The sequence below is a fragment of the Suncus etruscus genome, chromosome 3 (assembly GCF_024139225.1).
Source record: "Suncus etruscus isolate mSunEtr1 chromosome 3, mSunEtr1.pri.cur, whole genome shotgun sequence".
Classification (NCBI taxonomy): Eukaryota; Metazoa; Chordata; class Mammalia; order Eulipotyphla; family Soricidae; genus Suncus; species Suncus etruscus.
In genome coordinates, this window is record NC_064850.1 from 109,533,390 (window position 1) to 109,552,753 (window position 19,364).

At 49.4% G+C, this 19,364-nt stretch overlaps 1 protein-coding gene across 1 annotated transcript in view; it reads right to left on the bottom strand.

Annotated features, from left to right (window-relative positions):
- Positions 1 to 16,321: 16,321 nt before the first annotated feature.
- Positions 16,322 to 19,364, bottom strand: part of FHDC1 (FH2 domain containing 1) — a 32,500-nt gene continuing 29,457 nt past the window's right edge. The window contains exon 11 of the mRNA XM_049769636.1: positions 16,322 to 18,946. Within this exon, the coding sequence (XP_049625593.1) occupies positions 16,916 to 18,946 (2,031 nt within the window). The 3' untranslated portion in view covers positions 16,322 to 16,915. The remainder of the gene's footprint in view (positions 18,947 to 19,364) is intronic.

Consider the following 19,364-nt stretch of genomic DNA (forward strand, 5'->3'; position numbering starts at 1 on the left):
GGCCACTGGGAAGCACATTCAAACAAGTCTGTGCCTTTGCAAAAACCCCAAGTTGGATGTACACACAGTCCTTCAGGAAAATGGGAGGGGCAGAGGAAGCAAGGAAGCAAAGGATTAACACAGTGCTCACCTACACAAATGAAAACTGCACCCTTGCTCTCCCAAACAATGGTGCCCACTCTTCAGAGATAGATCTAGATCTACGTTTGTCTTGGGGGCTGGAGAGATAGCCTTGCATGTGGCCAATTTGGGCTTGTTCTTCAGTATTCCCTATGGTCCTCTAAGCACTGCTACAGTCAGGAATAATCTCCTAGCACTGCCAGGTGTAACCCCAAAGAAATAATCAAACAAAATGAGGAGCCAGAGAGATAGCTTGGAGGTAAGGCATTTGCCTTGCACGCAGAAGGGCGGTGGTTCGATTCCATCATCCCATATGGTCCCCCGAGCATGCCAGGAGCGATTTCTGAGTGTAGAGCCAGGAGGAACCCTGGAGCACTACCGGTGTGACCCAAAGCAAGCAAACAAACAAAAAAAACTGAACAACAGCAGCATAAAGATCTCTGTCTATCTATTGAGCCTCGGCACACACCTAAAACCAGGTATTTAATTCATGAGGGCATTTAATGTCTTCTGAGCAGAAGGGAGGGGTAGAGTAGATGTGAGTAAATCCTCTGTAGTATGGAAGGGTCATTTGCAGCTGTATAACTGGACATCAAGTGTACATGATGATGGGCAAGAGAGGGCTTCATGTACTGAGCACAGTCTTTGCATGCAGGAGAACTGGGTTCAAACCCTGTCATCACATGGTCCCCTCAGAACTACCCAGAGTGACCCCCAACACTAATATGGGAGTAGTCCTTGACCCTGAACACACTGAGTGTGGCCAAAATAAATAAATAAAATTAATGATGGGTGGTCAGGTCAGCTTTGTTCTCTGCTCTCAGCCGAGACTGGAGCATGACATTGCCAAGCCAGCCTGTAACTCAGGCTAAAGGGTTGGAGAGATAGGACAGGAAGTAACACTTGCCTTGTGTGGTGATCCTGTAGTTGATGATGCTGGTTTGAATTCCAGCCCCCCTCACCTGTTGGCTGGGCCATGATTAGCCTGGGACACAGCATCTAGTGTGAAGTACATAGTGCCTTGCTGGCCTGGGGCCCTTCCCATGCAGAGTTCAAGGTGAAAGGCTCAGTAGAGCTGGGAGGCTCCAGCATGGCTTGATCCTTGTTGTGTTTTCTCTCTTTCCAGGACAACTGCTTCTGAGCTCAGATGAGCTCATCAACTCATCTAGGCAGGTAAGTGCAACACCCGGACAGAACATCCAGGGAGGAGATCCTGGAGGAGGAAATGAGATCACCAAGGTGCTGAGGCAGGAGGCATGTGCCCTAGGAACCATCCTCCCCATACTACCCGTGCCCTTCACAGCTCTGCTGCACAGAATGGGGAAAGGTAGTGGATGCCCAGTATGGCCAGAACCCACAGACACAGCAGCTGAGAGGAACAGCCAATGTGGGATTGATGTTGCTGTCGGGAGATTTGAATGTAAAACAGAGGCACGAGCAGGAAGAGTTTGAGTACTGTCTGTTTTTTGGGCCACTCCCGGCGGTGCTCAGGGGTTACCCCTGGCTATCTGCTCAGAAATAGCTCCTGGCAGGCACAGGGACCATATGGGACACCGGGATTCAAACCAACCACCTTTAGTCCTGGATCGGCTGCTTGCAAGGCAAACGCCGCTGTGCTATCTCTCCGGGCCCCGAGTTTGAGTACGTCTGACCCCCATACCCTGTACAGCACAACTTCCCGTTGTATGTGTTCCCTGCCTATCCCACCAATGCTCTGACCAAACTACAGACCAGGTCCATATGTAGTATCAGGGGTAAATACCAGGGCCAACATCATGCAAGACAAATGTCTTGACCCGTGTACTTTATCTCTGGCCCATGGAAACACTTTTTAAACATTGGTTTTATGGACTAGGGAGATTGTTCAATTGCTTTGTGCATAGGAGACTTGGATTTATTTATTTTTATTTTAAAAAAGTGTGTGTGTGTGTGTGTGTGTGTAAATCAGGGTAGTTTTTATTAGATGAAACTTACTTAGAGGGACCCGATGCACACAGCCACCCCGGGATTGACCTGGGTTTGATCCCTAGCATCCTATCCCTGAGCCTGCCAGCAGTGATTTATGAGTGCAGAGCCTGCCTGAAGTAATCCCTGAGCGCTGCTGGGTGTGACCCAAAGACAACAACAACAACAAAACTTAGATGTGAGGGGAGAGAGAGAGGAAGTACATGTTCAAAGGAGAATAAGGGTTTCTTCAGAGTGAAAAAAGCAAAGAGATATGGAGCAATCAAGTAAGATAAGTGTACAAGGGAGAACTGGGCTTGAGGAGCAAACCAGGAAACCTGGGTGCATCGAGTGGTTTCCCAAGCACTCTGGGACCGACCCCTGAGTGCCACAGGGTGTGGCCTAAAATAAAAAAATTGGTGCTCTTGACTGGCACAACTTTCTTTAGTTGGCAGGAGACGGACTGTTCTCCTCTTGGGCTCTGCAGAACCAGGATGCCAATAGTGATTGGCTAAGTCATGGCCTCCACAGTGAATCAGCAAAACCTGGTGCAGTAACAGACTTGGGCTTCCACTGCTCCTGAAGCCCGACAGACACAGCTTCAGCTTGTCAACCTCACACTCAAAACCGTTAAAAGGGCAAAGTCCATTTATTGGAGATCCAAGTCTTGCAAATTGGGGTATCCAGATTAGGTGAAAAACCTAAAAGATATGCTTAGGAGAGACAAAGTCAGGGGTTAAGGAAAGGAATGGGGAAGGGGAGGTGAATGATTAGAGTTGATCAGAGGGTTCACCTCAAGTATAGTGATAGTCTCAGATTCTGGGGAGTACATAGTGATACACACATTTAGAAGGTCCAAGCTGTGTTCCTACTACTAAATATTATATATTACAAGTTATAAGCCTAGGTCAAGGGTCCAAGTCAAACATCACGTGTCAGGATTTCTCTCTGTAATGCATCCCGGTGCCATTTGACAATGGCTTCATAGATGTGAGTTTTTCTCAATGTGATGTGAGCTGTAGGTCTCATCTCTTGGCACATCTTCAAGAGGTCTCAATAGTGTCAAACCTCAGACCCTTAAAAGTATCTTGAATTGTGGGGGCTCTGAGTGCTGCCGGGTGTGATCACCCCCCAAAAAAAAAAAACCCAAAAAGAAGTATTTTGAATCATGAGACAAATCCACACATTTTGTTGCCTCCTAGGCGCAATGATGGGGTACGGTGCAGGCATTCTGATGTCCTTTGTTTTGCAAGTAATTTTGAGCTGAAATCATTCAAGACTCCAAGGAGCCAGGAAGAATTCCGACTCTTCCTTTCTCTACCTGAAGAATTTGTGAAGAGTTCCAGGAAAGTTCCAGTTAGCACTGTGGAGCTAGGTGTGGTAGAAAGGGAGGAACCTCACTGAATTTGTTCATTAAAATTCCTTTCTGGCCCATTGTTTCTCACCAGCTGCAGCAAATATTTACGTCTGAGACAGTGATCTTTCTCTTCCTCCCTAAATAACCTTCTCTCTCTCTCTCTCTCTCTCTCTCTCTCTCTCTGTCTCTCTCTCTCTCTCTCTCTCTCTCTCTCTCTCTTTTGTTTTATTTTGTTTGTTTGCTTTTTTTTTTTTGGGGTGGTCACACCCGGCAGCGCTCAGGGGTCACTCCGGGCTCCAGGCTCAGAAATCGCTCCTGGCAGGCCCGGGGGGACCATATGGGATGCTAGGATTTGAACTACCATCCTTCTGTAAGCAAGGCAAACACCTTATCTCCATGCTATCTCTCCAGCCCCAACCTTCCTTCTCTTAAAGTAACTCAAATCTTCTACCTTTCCCTTTTTCAGAATGACATGTCTACCCCAATTTTTTCATGCCTAGATAGTGCCCCCAAGACACATAATACAATTGATATTTTTTGTCTTGTGAATCTGCTTGATGCTAATTTGATCATTTGCACCCTGTGATGAAGGGGCTTGAGCCGATTTGACCACCCACATGTCCCTCCCACACCTATTTGGCAGAACAGTACCCCAGTGGAGGAGTAGCATGCAGTGGATAGGGGCTTGTTTGCATGTGGTTGACCCAAGTTCAACCCCTGGCACCTCATAGAGTCTTCTGAGACTATCAGTAGTGCAGAGCCAGGACAAGCCCCGAGCATTGTTGAATGGGGGGGTCCTCCTACTAAACACATAAACAAATAAGCATACAACAGATATAAACCTAATACTCCAGGAACTATTTCTTTAGTTTTATTCTTATTTATTTATTTATTTATTTATTTATTTATTTATTTATTTATTTATTTATTTTGGATTTTGGGTCACACCTGGCAGTGCTCAGGGGTTACTTCTGGCTGTCTGCTCAGAAATAGTTCCTGGCAGTCACGGGGGACCATATGGGACACCGGGATTTGAACCAACCACCTTTGGTCCTGGATCGGCTGCTTACAAGGCAAACACCACTGTGCTATCTCTCCGGGCCCTCCAGGGACTATTTCTAATGCACCTTCTCTGTAACAGAACTCTGTTCCATATTAATGACAACCCCAGAAGACAAGCTGGGGAGATAGCTCAGTGGGCTAAGTGTAGGCCTTGCATGGAGGAGGCCCAGGTTTCATCCCTTGCACCCTAAGGTCTCCTAAATATCACCCAGGCTAACCCTTAGCTCAGAGCCAGAAGTAGCCCCTGAGTCCTGCTGGCTGTGACTCTCAAACCAATAAAAAGATGAACATGATTCTTCTTATTTCACAGACAAGAAGCTGAGGCTCCATGGTGAGTGACACCCTGAGGTCAATCCAGTAAGAACCAGAGATTATGGGCCCGGAGAGATAGCACAGCGGCGTTTGCCTTGCAAGCAGCCGATCCAGGACCAAAGGTGGTTGGTTCGAATCCCGGTGTCCCATATGGTCCCCTGTGCCTGCCAGGAGCTATTTCTGAGCAGACAGCCAGAAGTAACCCCTGAGCAAGGCCGGGTGTGGCCCAAAAAAACAAAAACAAAAACAAAAAAATAAAAAAAGAATCAGAGATTACGTCTGGAACCTGGATGTAAGACCTGCACTCTCCACACCCCTCAGGAAAGCAGCCACTGAATGCAGTCTGGTTCCATCCCCAATACTGCATGATCCTCTGAGCATCACAATACTACATGACTCCTGAGCACTGGGCTGAGACTAGACCCTAAACACTATCATCTATGTCACCCCCCTCAAAAAAAAAAAGCCACAAAATTAGAAAAGGCAGACACAAGTCCAGTGATTGGCAGGTCCTTTCTGAGAAGACGGGTAAGGTTGTTGGGGAGCTTGGAGGGACAGAGCAGGGAGACACAGGAGAGCAAAGAAACTCAGCACCCCTAACTCTCTTACCTAGAACCCTTCTCCCATTATTGTCATTTGAATGGTTAAGTCCACAGCAGATGCCACAGAGCCAAGGCGTGGTGTGGCCCACGATGAGCCTGCAGGCTGGACCCTCGTGCCTGTGGGAGACTGATGTTTTGCTGGGAGCAGAAGAGCAAGCCAGAATCTGAAACAACCCAGATGTCTGACAGCAAATGAATGGCTAAAATTGTGGTACATATACACAATGGAATACTATGCAGCCATTGGGAAGAATGAAGTCATGAAATTTTCCTATACATGGATGGACATGGAAACTATTATGCTGAGTGAAATAAGTCAGAAGGAGAGAAATAGACACAGAACAGTCTCACTCATCTGTGTGATTTAAGAAAAATAAGAGGCAGTATGGTAATAATACCCAGAGACAATAGAGATGAGGGCTGGAAGGATTGGCACATGATATGAATCTTACCACAAAGAGTGGTAAGTGCAGTTAGAGAAATAATTATACTAACAACTATCATGACAATGGTAGTGAGTGAGAGAAATAGAATGCCTGTCTTGAATACAGGCAGGGGGTAGGGGAGGAGGGAGATGGAGATGGGGGGCATTGGTGATAGGAATGTTGTACTGGTGAGGGGGGTTGTCCTTTTTTATAACTGAAACCCAACTACAAACATGTTTGTAATCATGGTGCTTAAATAAAGATTATTTTTATTATTATTAAAAATAAATAAAAAAATAAAAGAAGGGCAGGGAGCAAAACCACCACAAGGCGGGCCCAGGAGAAGGGGGGTGAGTGGTCAATGAGACTCTGGCTCTCATTCTGTCTGCCTTGTCTTCCTGGGAGTCCATTCCCATAGGCACCCACCAGGACCACAGGGTTGCTAATGGCCCTGAGGAAGCTTTTGGAATACATGCATGGGCTTCTGTCCTCTGTGCTGCTCTGAGCTGAGTGGACCAAGAGGGAGCCCTTGGACTCAGAACTCCAGGACCATTTCCCCAAACCTGCGCTACTGTAAATAGAGCCACCCTTCCCATGCACATAGGAGAATGAGGTCTGTATGATCTCTGACAGGTACTTAGAACCCCGGGAGAAGGGGCACTTTGGCCCAGGAGGGTGAGCTCCGGACCTTGGCAGCAAGCATGTTGTGCATATGTAGAGTCAGACAGGTCCCTCACACCATGCTCTGTCGCTGCCTCTGCAGAGACACTCTGTGTCTTGTCCTTTGTCCCTGCTCCAGTAGGGGGGTGGAGAGGGAGAGCATGAACAGGGTCTACTATTAATGACCTGCCCACCGGGGTCACCCAACCTGGGGGACGGTGCCAAGGGGGAAATTCAGGGACAGAAGATCGGCTAGTTACTAGGGAGCCTGCTGTGACCCCAGCCAGACACACTCACATCTGGGTTCTGAAGCTGTTTAGGGATTTCCCCATGCTACACCCACAGAGAAGGCTGGGCCTGGGCTCTGACTCCAACTTAGAGGGGATAAAGCAACTCATCCCAGGTCTGATGTCAGAGGGAAGAGCAGCCCCTTTCTCCCCACTTACCCAGAAACATAAGGGACTCCTTTGCAAATCATGATTGGGACTTCTAGGGCCATGGGGAAGATTCTAGTTCTTCCCTCTTCTTAGGGCCCAAGAACGAGATTTAGGGGTGTCTGGGACAGATGAAGGGAGGTTGAAGCTGCCTCTCAACAATCAGAAGGTTTGCATTTGAAGTTCCCTGACTCACAACCCTGGGAATCCAGATTATTCCCCCTCCTCCCTCCCCTCCCCGCTTTTTATTGACCTGCAGCTGCTGAGTTTTAGGCATCCATGATTCCATCATTTCAATACCACACCCTGCACCAGTGTCTGCTTCCCTCCACCAGCATCTCAGCACCCCCCTATGGCCTCTTACCCCATAAGCTCTTTTCTATGAACCAAGTCTCCAGTTCCGTTCACTTTAGCCCCTTATTGTTCCCTTCCTATGCTCTTTCTAGTTCACAAATGAGAGCCCATTCTGCATGTCTCTCCTAACTAGCCTCACTCAGCATGATTCCCTCTAGCCACTTGATGACAGATTGCATGACTTCATCTTTTCTTATAGCCGAAGAGTATTCCATTGTGTGTATACACCACAGTTTCTTTATGCGCTCGTCTGTTCTTGGCACTTGGGCTGCTTCCAGATCTTGGCTGCTGTGAATAGTGCTGCAATGAACACAGAGGCATAAGCGTCTTTTTGAAATAAGGTTTGTGTCAATGGGGGCTGCTGGTGAGAAGAAGTGGAACTATGGCTCTGGAAGGTACCAACACCATGTGGCCTATGATCTTCCTTCCTGCCCTCCTCTCCAGGAATTTTTGTTCCTAAGTGGATCCTTTGCTGCAACAAAGTTAGAGTGAAGAAGGGACTTGATGCTCACTCTGTGGCCTCACAACACCTGAACACAGACCCTGAGCATCTGCTACATCTATTTCCATCAGACCTTCAACCCATGCCACATACCAACTAGTTGCCTAGAGACCACTGTAGATGAGGAAGCTCTCTCAGTTCTGTCCTAAGAGGCGACAGGTAACTCAACATTCATGACCAACACTGCTACAAGGCACATGGGAAAGTGCTGTCAAATCCCAGATGCGTAGAGGAAAAGATCACATGCCACAGCCAGGGCCTGGGAAGAGTAGGAGTGTTGGGTCCTAGGTTCTGAATGGAGGGCGCCATTTTGTAAAGGGCACATGTTATAGATGTCTTGGGCTTCTCTTTCTCAAGTCAAAGTTTCTGTTAACACCACCTGTAGACACACAATCATACCAAGAAGCCTATCTGGAAAGGACACGAGGGAGCAGTAGAAAGGTACCCTAGACAACAGTCAATTGCTTAAAGATCTTCAGAAGCAAGAGCCTCATCATCTCCTCCCTATATAAACTGACTTGTGACCTTGGTGGAGGTTGCCTCTTCCAGAAGGCTGGCCAGTTTGGGGCTTGTGGCTGATGGAATAAAATCTTGCATTGCTTTATTTCAATTGTGTGGTCTTGTCCTTTGATTCTGGACCCTAACAGGAGGAAGGAAATTATGCTGGGGGAGGTCTTCAGGTGGCTTCCTTGCCCCAGCTTTCAGGCCTGTCACTTTCCCTCACAGAAAGGAATTTCAGAGGGAGAAATAAAGAAGTAGAATAAGTTTCTATTTGGAAATTCTGAGGAAGGGGAAGAAGAGTATTAAGAAAGGAAGAAAATTGTGCAAGAGAGACACAGGTTCTCTATAGTAGAGAGAGCCCTGATACACAACCAGCTTGACAAAAGCAAAGTCAGCAGGGTGGGAGATATGGGCCACATATGCATGCAGGGATCCTGTTTATGGACCCAGGAAGCACATGTGTGGTCTCCTGTGTTCCAAGTTGGTTTATGTAGGGTTTCCCCAACCTGTCCCACTTGGGCCTTCTACCTAGCTAAAAGCCCTGTCCTGGTTGCCAAGGAGAAGGTTCCAGACCAGTTGATCTATGACTTTCCTTGCCTGGTCTTTGTTCCTGTTTGGAGTTTCTCTTATCAGGTATGTCCAGGTATTCTTCAGGCTAGTGACAAGAGAAACTTCTTCAAATCCATTTCTTTGCTTTATTGTGCTCCCAAGAACTTATTATATCTCAAGAACTGCCATGAGGAACCCCTTCTTATCTACCTGCCTGATTCAGAAGTATGGAAGAGGGGCCCGGAGAGATAGCACAGAGGTGTTTGCCTTGCAAGCAGCCGATCCAGGACCAAAGGTGGTTGGTTCGAATCCCGGTGTCCCATATGGTTCCCTGTGCCTGCCAGGAGCTATTTCTGAGCAGACAGCCAGGAGTAACCCCTGAGCAATGCCGGGTGTGCCCCCCCCAAAAAAAAACAAAAACAAAACAAAACAAAAACAAAAAACAAACACAAAAAAGAAGTATGGAAGGAAGGATTCTGACTGGATTTGGTGGTGGGGATTCTAAGGGCCCATTGAAAGCTTGCAAAGCTCAACATTTTCCAGAATAATGAATTTCACCTCTCAGAGGGCCTGTCACAAAGTCACTGTCTTTGCATCCAGAATCCCTCCATAGGCCAGAGAAATAGACACTGACTTGGCCTATCCTGAAGACCCTCTATAAATGTAGATAACAGTGTTTTTGCTTCTTCTCATGCTGTGTCAAAGTGCTGCGGTCCCACCTGGCTGGTGGGTGGGGAGAGACTCCACAATGGAAAAGTGACCTTAGGGGGCTCTTGGCTCAATGTAGTACCTGAGCCTGGGGCTGGTGTCCCAGAGTTCAGAGTCATGCCATGGAGGGCCTGGGAGACAGATCTGCTTCTTTGTCTGCCTGGCCCTGTCTCTGTTCTGTTTCACAAGATCCAGAGCAAAACAAATCTACCAATAAGCTCTTATTCACCTTTCTTAGTGTGTGCGTGGAGTCTTGTTGGGAAATGGGGCCCAGAAGCACCTTGTCAGGATCCAATTTTTTCCCCTTCTTATCCCCACCCTACCCCCAGTTTTGCCAGATGTATTATCCCCATATAATAACAAGCAAACGAACAACAAACTCCCATCTCAGTGGTCTCATCCTCAGGCAGGATGCTCAGACTCTGAGTTGTCCTAGTCATTCTCTTTTGTCCTGCTGCAGGTCATCAAGTTTCCTCCTGAAAGATCTCCCAGGGCTGGGGACAATGTCTAGCAGTGGGTTGACCACATGCTCAGATTTTATATGTGCCATGGACAGGCCCTGATGTGCTTGAGCTGACCACTGGGCTCACACGCTCCCCGTAAGCACTCCCAGGATCAATCATCCATGGACAGTGAGGATGACAGGTTTCGCCTCCCACTGGGTGCTTGGGCAGTGGGTGTGTGGTGAGTAACTGTCTGTAGCCCTGTTGGATTCTTAGGAGAGAAGCTTTTGCCAGTGCTATGAGCAGTGGGGAGAGGACAGTTAATGCTTGAGAAAGGGCTGAGCTCAGCAGATGCCTCATCCTACTGCACATCTGACTCTCAGTTCTATTGTCTTGGAGGTCAGCCTGCACCTGGGTCAAACTGAACCTGAATGTGCTCTCTCCTGCCCTGCAGGCAGCCCACCTCTTCCCTGTCCTCTCCTGGGCATGAGTCAGTGGGTGGGAAGGAAGACTGGGACCCTGGGAAACAAGCAGATTGAGCTGCCCCGTTCAGTCAGGCTGAATGGACCTACTGTTTGGCCGGACTCCTTGCAACTCTGAGCTCTAGTTTCCACCTAAAGCTCTCCCCATCACCAGTTCCTGTCCAAACTGGCAAAATAGTTGTTCCTGATAGTGACTTGATCCTTTTGGGGGGCTGAAGGGCCTCTTCTGTCATGAAGAGGGGTAGGTGACTTATTCCCTTGCTGAGTACTTTGGAAAGAAGCAAATCTTCCTTCTAGGACATCTCTTCTGCCCAAAGGGTGTTTATTCTTCATGCTAAACCTCTCCTGTGAGCACACACCTCATCCTTCCCATGCTGAGCCAATATTCGGGTGAGCTCTTCCCTATCCTTCCCTTCGAGGTCCCCCTGGACATGGCCCTACCAAGTTCCCTGCACAGCAAGAGAAGAGAAAGCTGCCAGGAAGCAAGGTTCCCAAGAGGGGAGTTGGGAGGTGCCTGGGAAAGCTTTGAGGTCCCAGAAACTCACAGGTACCTGGGAATGAGGCTCCACAGTGCCCAAGTGTGTCTCCATCCCAGTAAATGAAGGTAATAATGACAGTTTCAGGGGCGGCACCTCTCTTCTTCTTCTTCTTCTTCTTCTTCTTCTTCTTCTTCTTCTTCTTCTTCTTCTTCTTCTTCTTCTTCTTCTTCTTCTTCTTCTTCTTCTTTTCCTTTCTTCTCTTTCTTTCTCTCTTTCTTTCTTTCTTTCTTTCTTTCTTTCTTTCTTTCTTTCTTTCTTTCTTTCTTTCTTTCTTTCTTTCTTTCTTTCTTTCTTTCTTTCTTTCTTTTCTTTCTTTCTTTCTTTCTTTCTTTCTTTCTTTCTTTCTTTCTTTCTTTCTTTCTTTCTTTCTTTCCTTTCTTTTTTAAATAACATCTTTATTTAAACACCGTAATTACAAATATGATTGTAGTTGGGTTTCAGTAATACAAAGAACGCCCCCTTCACCAGTTCAACATTCCCACCACCAATGCCCCCAACTTTCTCTTCCCCCACTCTCTGGCTACATTCAAGACAGGCTTTCTACTTCTCTCACTCATTAACATTGTTATGGTAGTTGTCAGTGTAGTTATTTTTTTAACTGCACTCACTACTCTTTGTGGTGAGCTTCAAATCGTGAGCTGGTCCTTCAGGCCCTCATCTCTGGGCATTATGATAATAATGTCTCTCTTTTTTTAAAACCCATAGATCAGTGAGATTATTTTGTATGCCTCTCTTTTTCTCTCTGGCTTATTTCACTCAACATAACAGTTTTCATGTATCGCAATGTATAGAAAAATTTCATGACTTCATCTCTTCTGATGGCTGCATAATATTCCATAGTGTATATGTACCACAGTTTCTTTAGCCATTCATCTGTTGAAGGGCATCTTGGTTGTTTCCGGAATCTGGCTATTGTAAATAGTGCTGCAATAAATGTAGGTGTGAGGGAGGGATTTTTGTATTGCGTTTTTGTGTTTTAGGGTATAACCTAGGAGTGGTATAGCTGGGTCATAGGGGAGTTCAATTTCCAGTTTATTGAGGGATTTCCATGATGTTTTCTGTACTAGACAGCATTCCTATCAGCAATGAATTAGAGCTCCTTTTCCCCCCACATCCCTGCCAGCACTGATTGTTCTTGTTCTTTTTGATGTGTGCCAGTCTCTATAGCATGAGATGGTACTCATTGTTGATTTGATTTGCATCTCCCTGATAATACTATGTGTGTGTATGATTTTTCTTTTCTTTTTTTTTGGGGGGGGGGACACACATCATTTGATGCTCAGGGGTTACGCCTAGATATGTGCTCAGAAATCACTCCTGGCTTGGGGGATTATATGGGACAACTAAGGATCAAACTGCAGTCTCTCTTAGGTAAGCCATATGCAAGGCAAACACCCTACCACTGTGCCACCACTCCAGCCCCAGTATTGACATTTTAATGATTTTAATCTTCCCAATCTATGAGCAATGTCTCCATTACCTTGTGTCCCCTTTTATTTCTTGAAGCAGGGTTTTGTAGTTTTCTTTGTGTAGGTCCTTCACATCTTTAGTTAAGTTGACACCAAGATATTTGAGTTTTTGTGGCAATAATGTGAATGGAATTTTTTTAAATGTCCACTTCTTCTCTATCATTATTAGTGTATAAGAAAGTCATTGATTTTTGTGTGTTAATTTTGTAGCCTGCCAACTTGCTATCTGAGTCTATTGTTTCTAGAAGCTTTTTGGTAGAGTCTTCAGGGTTTTCTAAGTAGAGTATCATGTCATCTACAAACAGTGAGAGCTTGACTTCTTCCTTTCCCATCTGATGCAGGGACAGCACCTTAACGTGTGCCTGACATTCTTCTGGAGGGGCACCTGGTGACCTTCTAGAACGCACTATAAGGAAATGCCATCTGCAGAGCCCAGGGCCCTGGTCCTGCTAACTGAGTTAAACTGGTTCCTAGTGGGCAGAAAGTGTCAGCTGATGCTTCAAATCTAATTGCTTGCAAATAGGAACTGAGCTGCTTACGCATTAGGGGTGGCCTGTGTGACTCAACTCTGGCTGCCTCTGGGGAGCAAGAGATGGGACGTGGGCCAGGCAGTATGAAGTGCCCCTGGGGACCTCAGTGTGGTGGGGGACATTTTGCTCCTCAGGCTGCTGCTCCCTGGTGCCAGGCTCCAGGCAGTCTGGATCAGAGCCTTGAATGAGTAGATTGTAAGAGGTTCCAGTCATGCCAGCCACCAGCGAGGAGCCCAAAGGCCTGATGAAGCTGGAGCCTGGAAGGCTGATGACTGGCCTTCTGAGTTGACCAGGAGCTGCAAGACACATTCCTGGAAGATACTTGTGGTGAGCCACACATGTGCCCCCACCTCCACCCCCAGAAAGGCTGATATGGGCTATGTTCTCTCTGCTGCCCGATGCTTGGACTGATCTGAGACTCTGGGCACCTCAACCCCAGCTTCCCCACACATATACCCAATATCTCAGCAGCTGAGCATTTCCCTAGGTTCTATCCCCAGCACCAGACACACATACATATGCACACATACACATATAGACACAGTAGTATGTGGGTGCCACACCTCTCATTCTTTATTTTTTAAACTTTATTATTTATTATTAATTGATTGATTGATTGGTTTTTGGACCACACCTGGAAGCACTCAGGGTTATTCCTGGCTCTGCACTCAGAAATCGCCCCTGGCTGGCTGGAAGCCCACATGGGATGCCGGGAATCGAGCCAGGTCTCTCCCAGGTTGGCCTCATGCAAGGCAAATGCCCTACCACTGTGCTATTTCTCTGGTCCCCACACCTCTCAGTTTAACATGGTTTACGTGTTGATGTACATATGTGTTTGGGACATAGGTTAAAAAGAGATCTCTACCGGGAGTGGGAAATAAGAGGAAGCAGAGAGGAAGGAGATGGTGCTTAGAGGTCTCAGAGTGCCACAATGATAGTTTCCTAAAGTTCCCAGAGGCCTCCAACATATACAATCCAGGATGAGCAAAAAGACAATTCTGGCCCCTTTGAGCCCCATGTGTTTCTTGGGAAGAAAGACTAGAAGCCAGGGTTCCTTGAGAAACTTGTAAATACAAAGGGTGAAATTCATTCGTTGGGAAGGTGAGGCTGATTTTGATCCCTGGCATCATGACGAATAACTCATGAATGAATCAATGGATGGATGTGAGATGGGGGTGGTGGATGAGTAAGTAGGTAGATAGATGGAAGGAGATAATAGGTGGAGATAATTAGGATAGATAGATGAAGAGAGATAGGTAGGGAAGTATGTGTGTGTGTGAGAAAGAGGGAGAGAGGAAGAGAGAGAAAGAGAGAGAAAACATGAACATAAAGACTGTGTTGAAGGAACAGGATGGATCCAGCATGCCAAACTACTGATGTCACAGACGTGCTCTAAGTTTGTGGGACCAGCAGCCACATTCAGGGACATTAGCTACTGGGGCTGGCTCAGTGGTCTTACCTGACCCAATTCCCAGGAGCCAGGAAAATAGGTGGGTCATAATCTGGGCACTGTTAGGGGGTGTGGGAAAAAAAAAAGAATCTGGGCACTGCTACTTTCCCTACAGGGGCCCTTTCTTCCTGGCTAGCACACTCAGCACCCTGCCAACAAACCCCACCCTTCTGCCCGCTCATTCTTCCAGCAGCCGCAGAGGTGAGTTGATTTCCCAACTCTGTCCTGAGCCAAAACCCGAGGACACATGGGGCAGATCCAGACTTGCCAGCCTGCAGGAATGACGCCATGCTTGGCCACAAACGTGGAATCAAGAGGCCATTGGAGGCACTGGCCATGGGTGGCTGTCAGAGGCCTGTTTGGAGCCCCATGCACTCAAACTGTTCCTCAGGCCTTCAGGAGAAATGCAGGTTCCCCAGGACACACATGCCAGCAGCATCATTTTGGTTCTCAAACTTTCTTGGGATAAGACTATTGTATCCCAATCCTCTTGCATTTTCTGCATTCTACTTTTCTCTGTGCAGAAAATTACTTACCCTCACTATGATTGACTCTCTTTCTCTCTCATGTACACACACATACACACAAAAACAGCCAATGATAAAGCACAACTTCCATAAACAGGAACTTTATTAAACTATATGTTGCATAAAAGAACATATAAATGAGCCTTTAAATACAGTCAGTTCATCTTAAACAAATTCATATAGAAACATATTTACACTTCTCCTTTATATACTTAAATTATTTTTCCAAGCTTACTACCGAGAAAAGGTAATAGAATGACCACCTGCTTGCACAGATGTGTACACAGGACTTGTCCACTGGGCTGAACCACTGTTCAGCTTCTGGATTGCCTTCTCCGGACACCCAGCTGCAGAGAGCTGAGCACAGAGAAGCAGCACAAGTTAACTAGTTATCGGACTCTTGGAGCAAGGAGCCTGGGAACCATCCTTGAAACCCAGGTCCCTACTCTTGTTGATTGGAAGACAGGCTTAGGGGAGAGGGAGGGTCTGCCCAAGTGACAGTGTGAGCGTGTGTGTAGGTCTTGGAACCAAGATTCTGATCCCAGGCTGCTTAACCTTTCTCCCATTCAGCCCCTGTGAACCCTGACTTGAACACTGCAATATGTAGGACTAAACATGTCTTAGACTTTTTTGATGTGAAAAGCTGTTAGATTCTCACTTTGTCTTTGGGGAGCCTCGGCAATGAATTGGAACGGCAGAAGGGAGACTTAGGCTAACCATTCTGGTCTGTGACCAATGCATTGCCCTGACTGAGCTCCTTCTGATGCTGTAACTGTAAAGGTAGGGTTGGCACCATTGAAGGGCACTTGTCTTGCAGGTGTGATGCCTGGGCTTTCCATCCTGGCACTATAAAACAAATAAAAAGAGGCTTCTCTAATAAATTACAAAAAAATAATAATAAGAGGGGGATTTAAAAAAAATGTATCTGGAAGGAAGAGGTGAAAGGGAAGGTCCAGGTAAGAAGAGTATGACACTTCTTTTTGAAAGCCTTTTTCCATTTCTCCCAATGATATAAATCCTCCCAGGAGGAACTGCATGAAGGGGTGGTGGTAGTGGTGGTATTTTTTAAACTTGATTTTTCAAATAATTAAAAAAAAAAAAGACACATACATTTAAACAATCACGAGAAAGAGACAAACACCTGGCTCCAAGCCATACTGGAAAGAAGGGTGGCGGAAAGAGGAAACAGATATTGGTGCTCAGAAGTCGGACAACAGAAGCACAAAAGACAAAGACAAAGGTGGGCTGGAGGTTGACGCTTCAAGGGAGACCAAACATGGGCCGCTAAGGGAAGCTGAGGCTTGCTCCTGGCCCCATTAAACACTTGGGCACCCTCTTTCTGTCTAACCGTCCTTCTGCTCCAGCTCACTCACTTCTGCCCCCAAGGCCGGCTGGCACCAATGAGCAAAGGCAGCAAGTGTGCAAGCGGCAGCTGCTGACCAGCCATTGAGGACACAGAGGCATCCAGGAGGCGGGGGTAGGGGTGGGTGTGGGTGTTGAAGGGGGCCAAGAACAGGGAGCAGATGGAGCTCCCCAAAAAGGAGGGCTTCGCTTCTCCCTTATTTGTTTTTCCTAGAATGCATTTCACTTTGCAAAAGGAACCGATGGGAACATTTTATTTTTATATCAAAACATTAGTCTTTGGTTTCTAAAAACAGGCCATGATCGCGGACTCATCACCTAAAAAAAAACCAACAAAAAAAACCATTCAGGGCTGAGTCTTTCATGGGGTGTCGGCCTTCACTGTCCTCATCAAACTTCCCAACTTCCAACTTGGGGTGCTGACAGTGGCTTGAACCTGTGATCTGGGCCTGCAAAGGTGCCACTGAGGGACAGGCCATGGGGCACACACACCTGTCGGTGATGGCCTCTTGCAGCTCACAACTGTCCCCAACTAGTTGAATCTCCCAAAAGGCTAAATAAAAGGCAGCATTTCTCCTCCCTGTTACTTCCGAAGGGGATTGAGAATCTTCCCCAGCGTGGTCCGGTGTTGGGGGTCTCTGAGTCTGACCGAACCCCTCTCGGCCGCCCCTTTGCCCTTCAGGGCCGCCTCAGGGGTGGATCCGGGTCCCTCCACCGTAGACTCAGAGCACTTCTTGGGGGTCCGGGCACTGCTAGCGCGCCGCAGGGTGCTGCTGTCCTTGGAGGGCGCGTCTTCGGGGCCCCCCTTCACTCTCAGCTGCCGCTGCGACACCGTCCGCATGAGACCAGGGGCTCTGGCCACTGGCGCCGCGTCGGTTCTCATGCACCGCGAAGACGAGGCCACTGTGTTCCGGGCAAAGCTGGGCACCGGGGCGGGCACGCGGGGGGCGCTGGGTGTGGGCGGCGGCGGCGGCTTGGGCTCCTCTTCAGGGTTCTCGGGGTCCCGGGAGTCAGAGCGGCAGATCTTATTCTCGTCGGGTTTCTGGCGGGGCAGGTTGCGCAGGGGCTTGGCGCTGGGCTTGCGGACCGAGCCGCGGGCCTGCAGCGTCGGCTCCCTGCCCGGCCTCCCGCTCATGGAGCCGCTGGCCCGTGGGAGCCGGGGCTCCTCGGCAGTCCCGCCCGTCGAGGCCCTGCGGGGCGACGTGTCCGAGGTGCCCTTCACGGAGCTGCGGCGCGCCCAGGCTGGCTCGGCGGTCCCGGGGGTGTCCCGAGAGGGCCGCTTCCAGCCCCCCGAGCCCCTGCTGGAGCGCGAGATGGGCACGACCTTGCGCATGTTCTCGTTCTCCGACGCCGTCAAAGTCCGCACCCCGGCGCTGGGGGGCCGCGCGGGCCTGGTGGCCGCCGCCTGGCCACGCCGCGCGCTCCCGGCCTTCGGGGCTCCCGGGGGCGCCTCCTTGAGAGAGTTTCTCTTGAGCGCGGCTGCCGGCACGTCGCCCCTCCCTTTGGCCGGTCTGTCCCTGCCAAGGCCTCCTTTGGCGATCGGCTCGCTTTTTCTGGAGCCGGGAGTCGAGGAGGCCCCCGTGGGGATGGAAAGAGGGGACCCTGCGGGCTCTCCGGCCCCCGAGGACACAGACGCATCCCCTTGGCCTTCGTCGCCTCCTCGGTCCGCTTCTCCCGCCGGCCGGCTGTCCGTGCCTTCGGAACAGTCCAGCGTCAGGGAGCAGTCGGTGGCGTCGGAGATGTAGAAGAGCCGACCCGGGTCTTTATTCTCTGGGTCACTGCTGCAAGCAGAGGGCAACGCAGGGCAGCTCGGCTCCTCCTCCGGGGAGCCCGCGCCTTCTTCCAAAGCCGGACTGGGCTGACTCCCCGGGTCCCCATGCCTCAAACTGTCAGTGGTGGCTGACAGCCCCGGGGACTCCTTGGGGTTGGAGTGACTCGGGGTCATCTGGGCTGTTTCCTCTGCAGATCTGGGACTCTGCAGATCAAACTGAGCCAGTCCAGTCACCAGCTCGTGCTCCTCGACCCCCACAGTCAGCGGGGACAGGGGTGGGGACCGGACAGGGCCCAGGCCAACTGGCTCGCTGTTGCGCTTCTTCAGGACGCTGCCCCCGCCTCCTCGGGCCTGGGGGAAGGTCCAGGTGGCTTCACTGAGGGTCTTGGCTGGGGGGTGACTCCGCCAGGCCGCCGACGGGTGGGGGGCTTCCTCCTGATGTTCCTGTGCGCCCCTGGGGTCCGGGGTGCTGGCCGCTGCGGGCTCCATCCAGGCCACGGTGGGCCGAGGCTGGCTGCTGCGGGGCAGGCTATTGAACTTGAGCTCCTCGGGGCTGCCCGTGGTGCCCTCCAGAAAGGTCAGCAGCTCCCGGTCAGCTGACATGCCCAGGGAGAGACGGGAGCGGCGAGTGTTGGGAGGCCGGTAGGAAGGGCTGATGGGCCTGGGGTGCAGAAAGGGGGGCAGGTCGTCGGAGCCCCGCTTAGTCAGCAGCTCCACGTCATTCTCGCTGCTGCTTCGGCCGAAGCCCCCCAGCTCTCCGGCTGCCCAGGACCGCCGCTTCTGCTCCAGCTCCTGCAGCCGCTGCTGTCGCCGCCGCTCCTGCATCTGCCATTCATGGTTGTCCTGCGGGAAAGAGTGTGACACAGAGGTTCATGAGAAGGAAGGGCACGGAGATTTGGGGGCATACTAAGGCCAAGAGAGATGCTGCAGGAGAAGCTGGGCTGAGCTGCTGTGAGAGTGTAAGTGTGTGTATGTTTGGGGCCAGAGAAATAGCATGGAGGTAAGCCGTTTGCCTCTCATGCAGAAGATCGGTGGTTCAAATCCCGGCATCCTATATGGTCCCCCAAGCCTGCCAGGAGCAATTTCTGACCTTAGAGCCAGGAGTAACTCCTGAGCGCTACCCCACCGTTGCTCTAAGATAGTCTTAGGATCTGGGGCCCAACTTTCAGCTTCCAGGCAAGTCTGTCCCCTCAATGCGGATGGTGAGGCCCCACAGGCCCAAAATGAAACCTTCAAACCCAAACTAGCCTGTAAGTTGGAA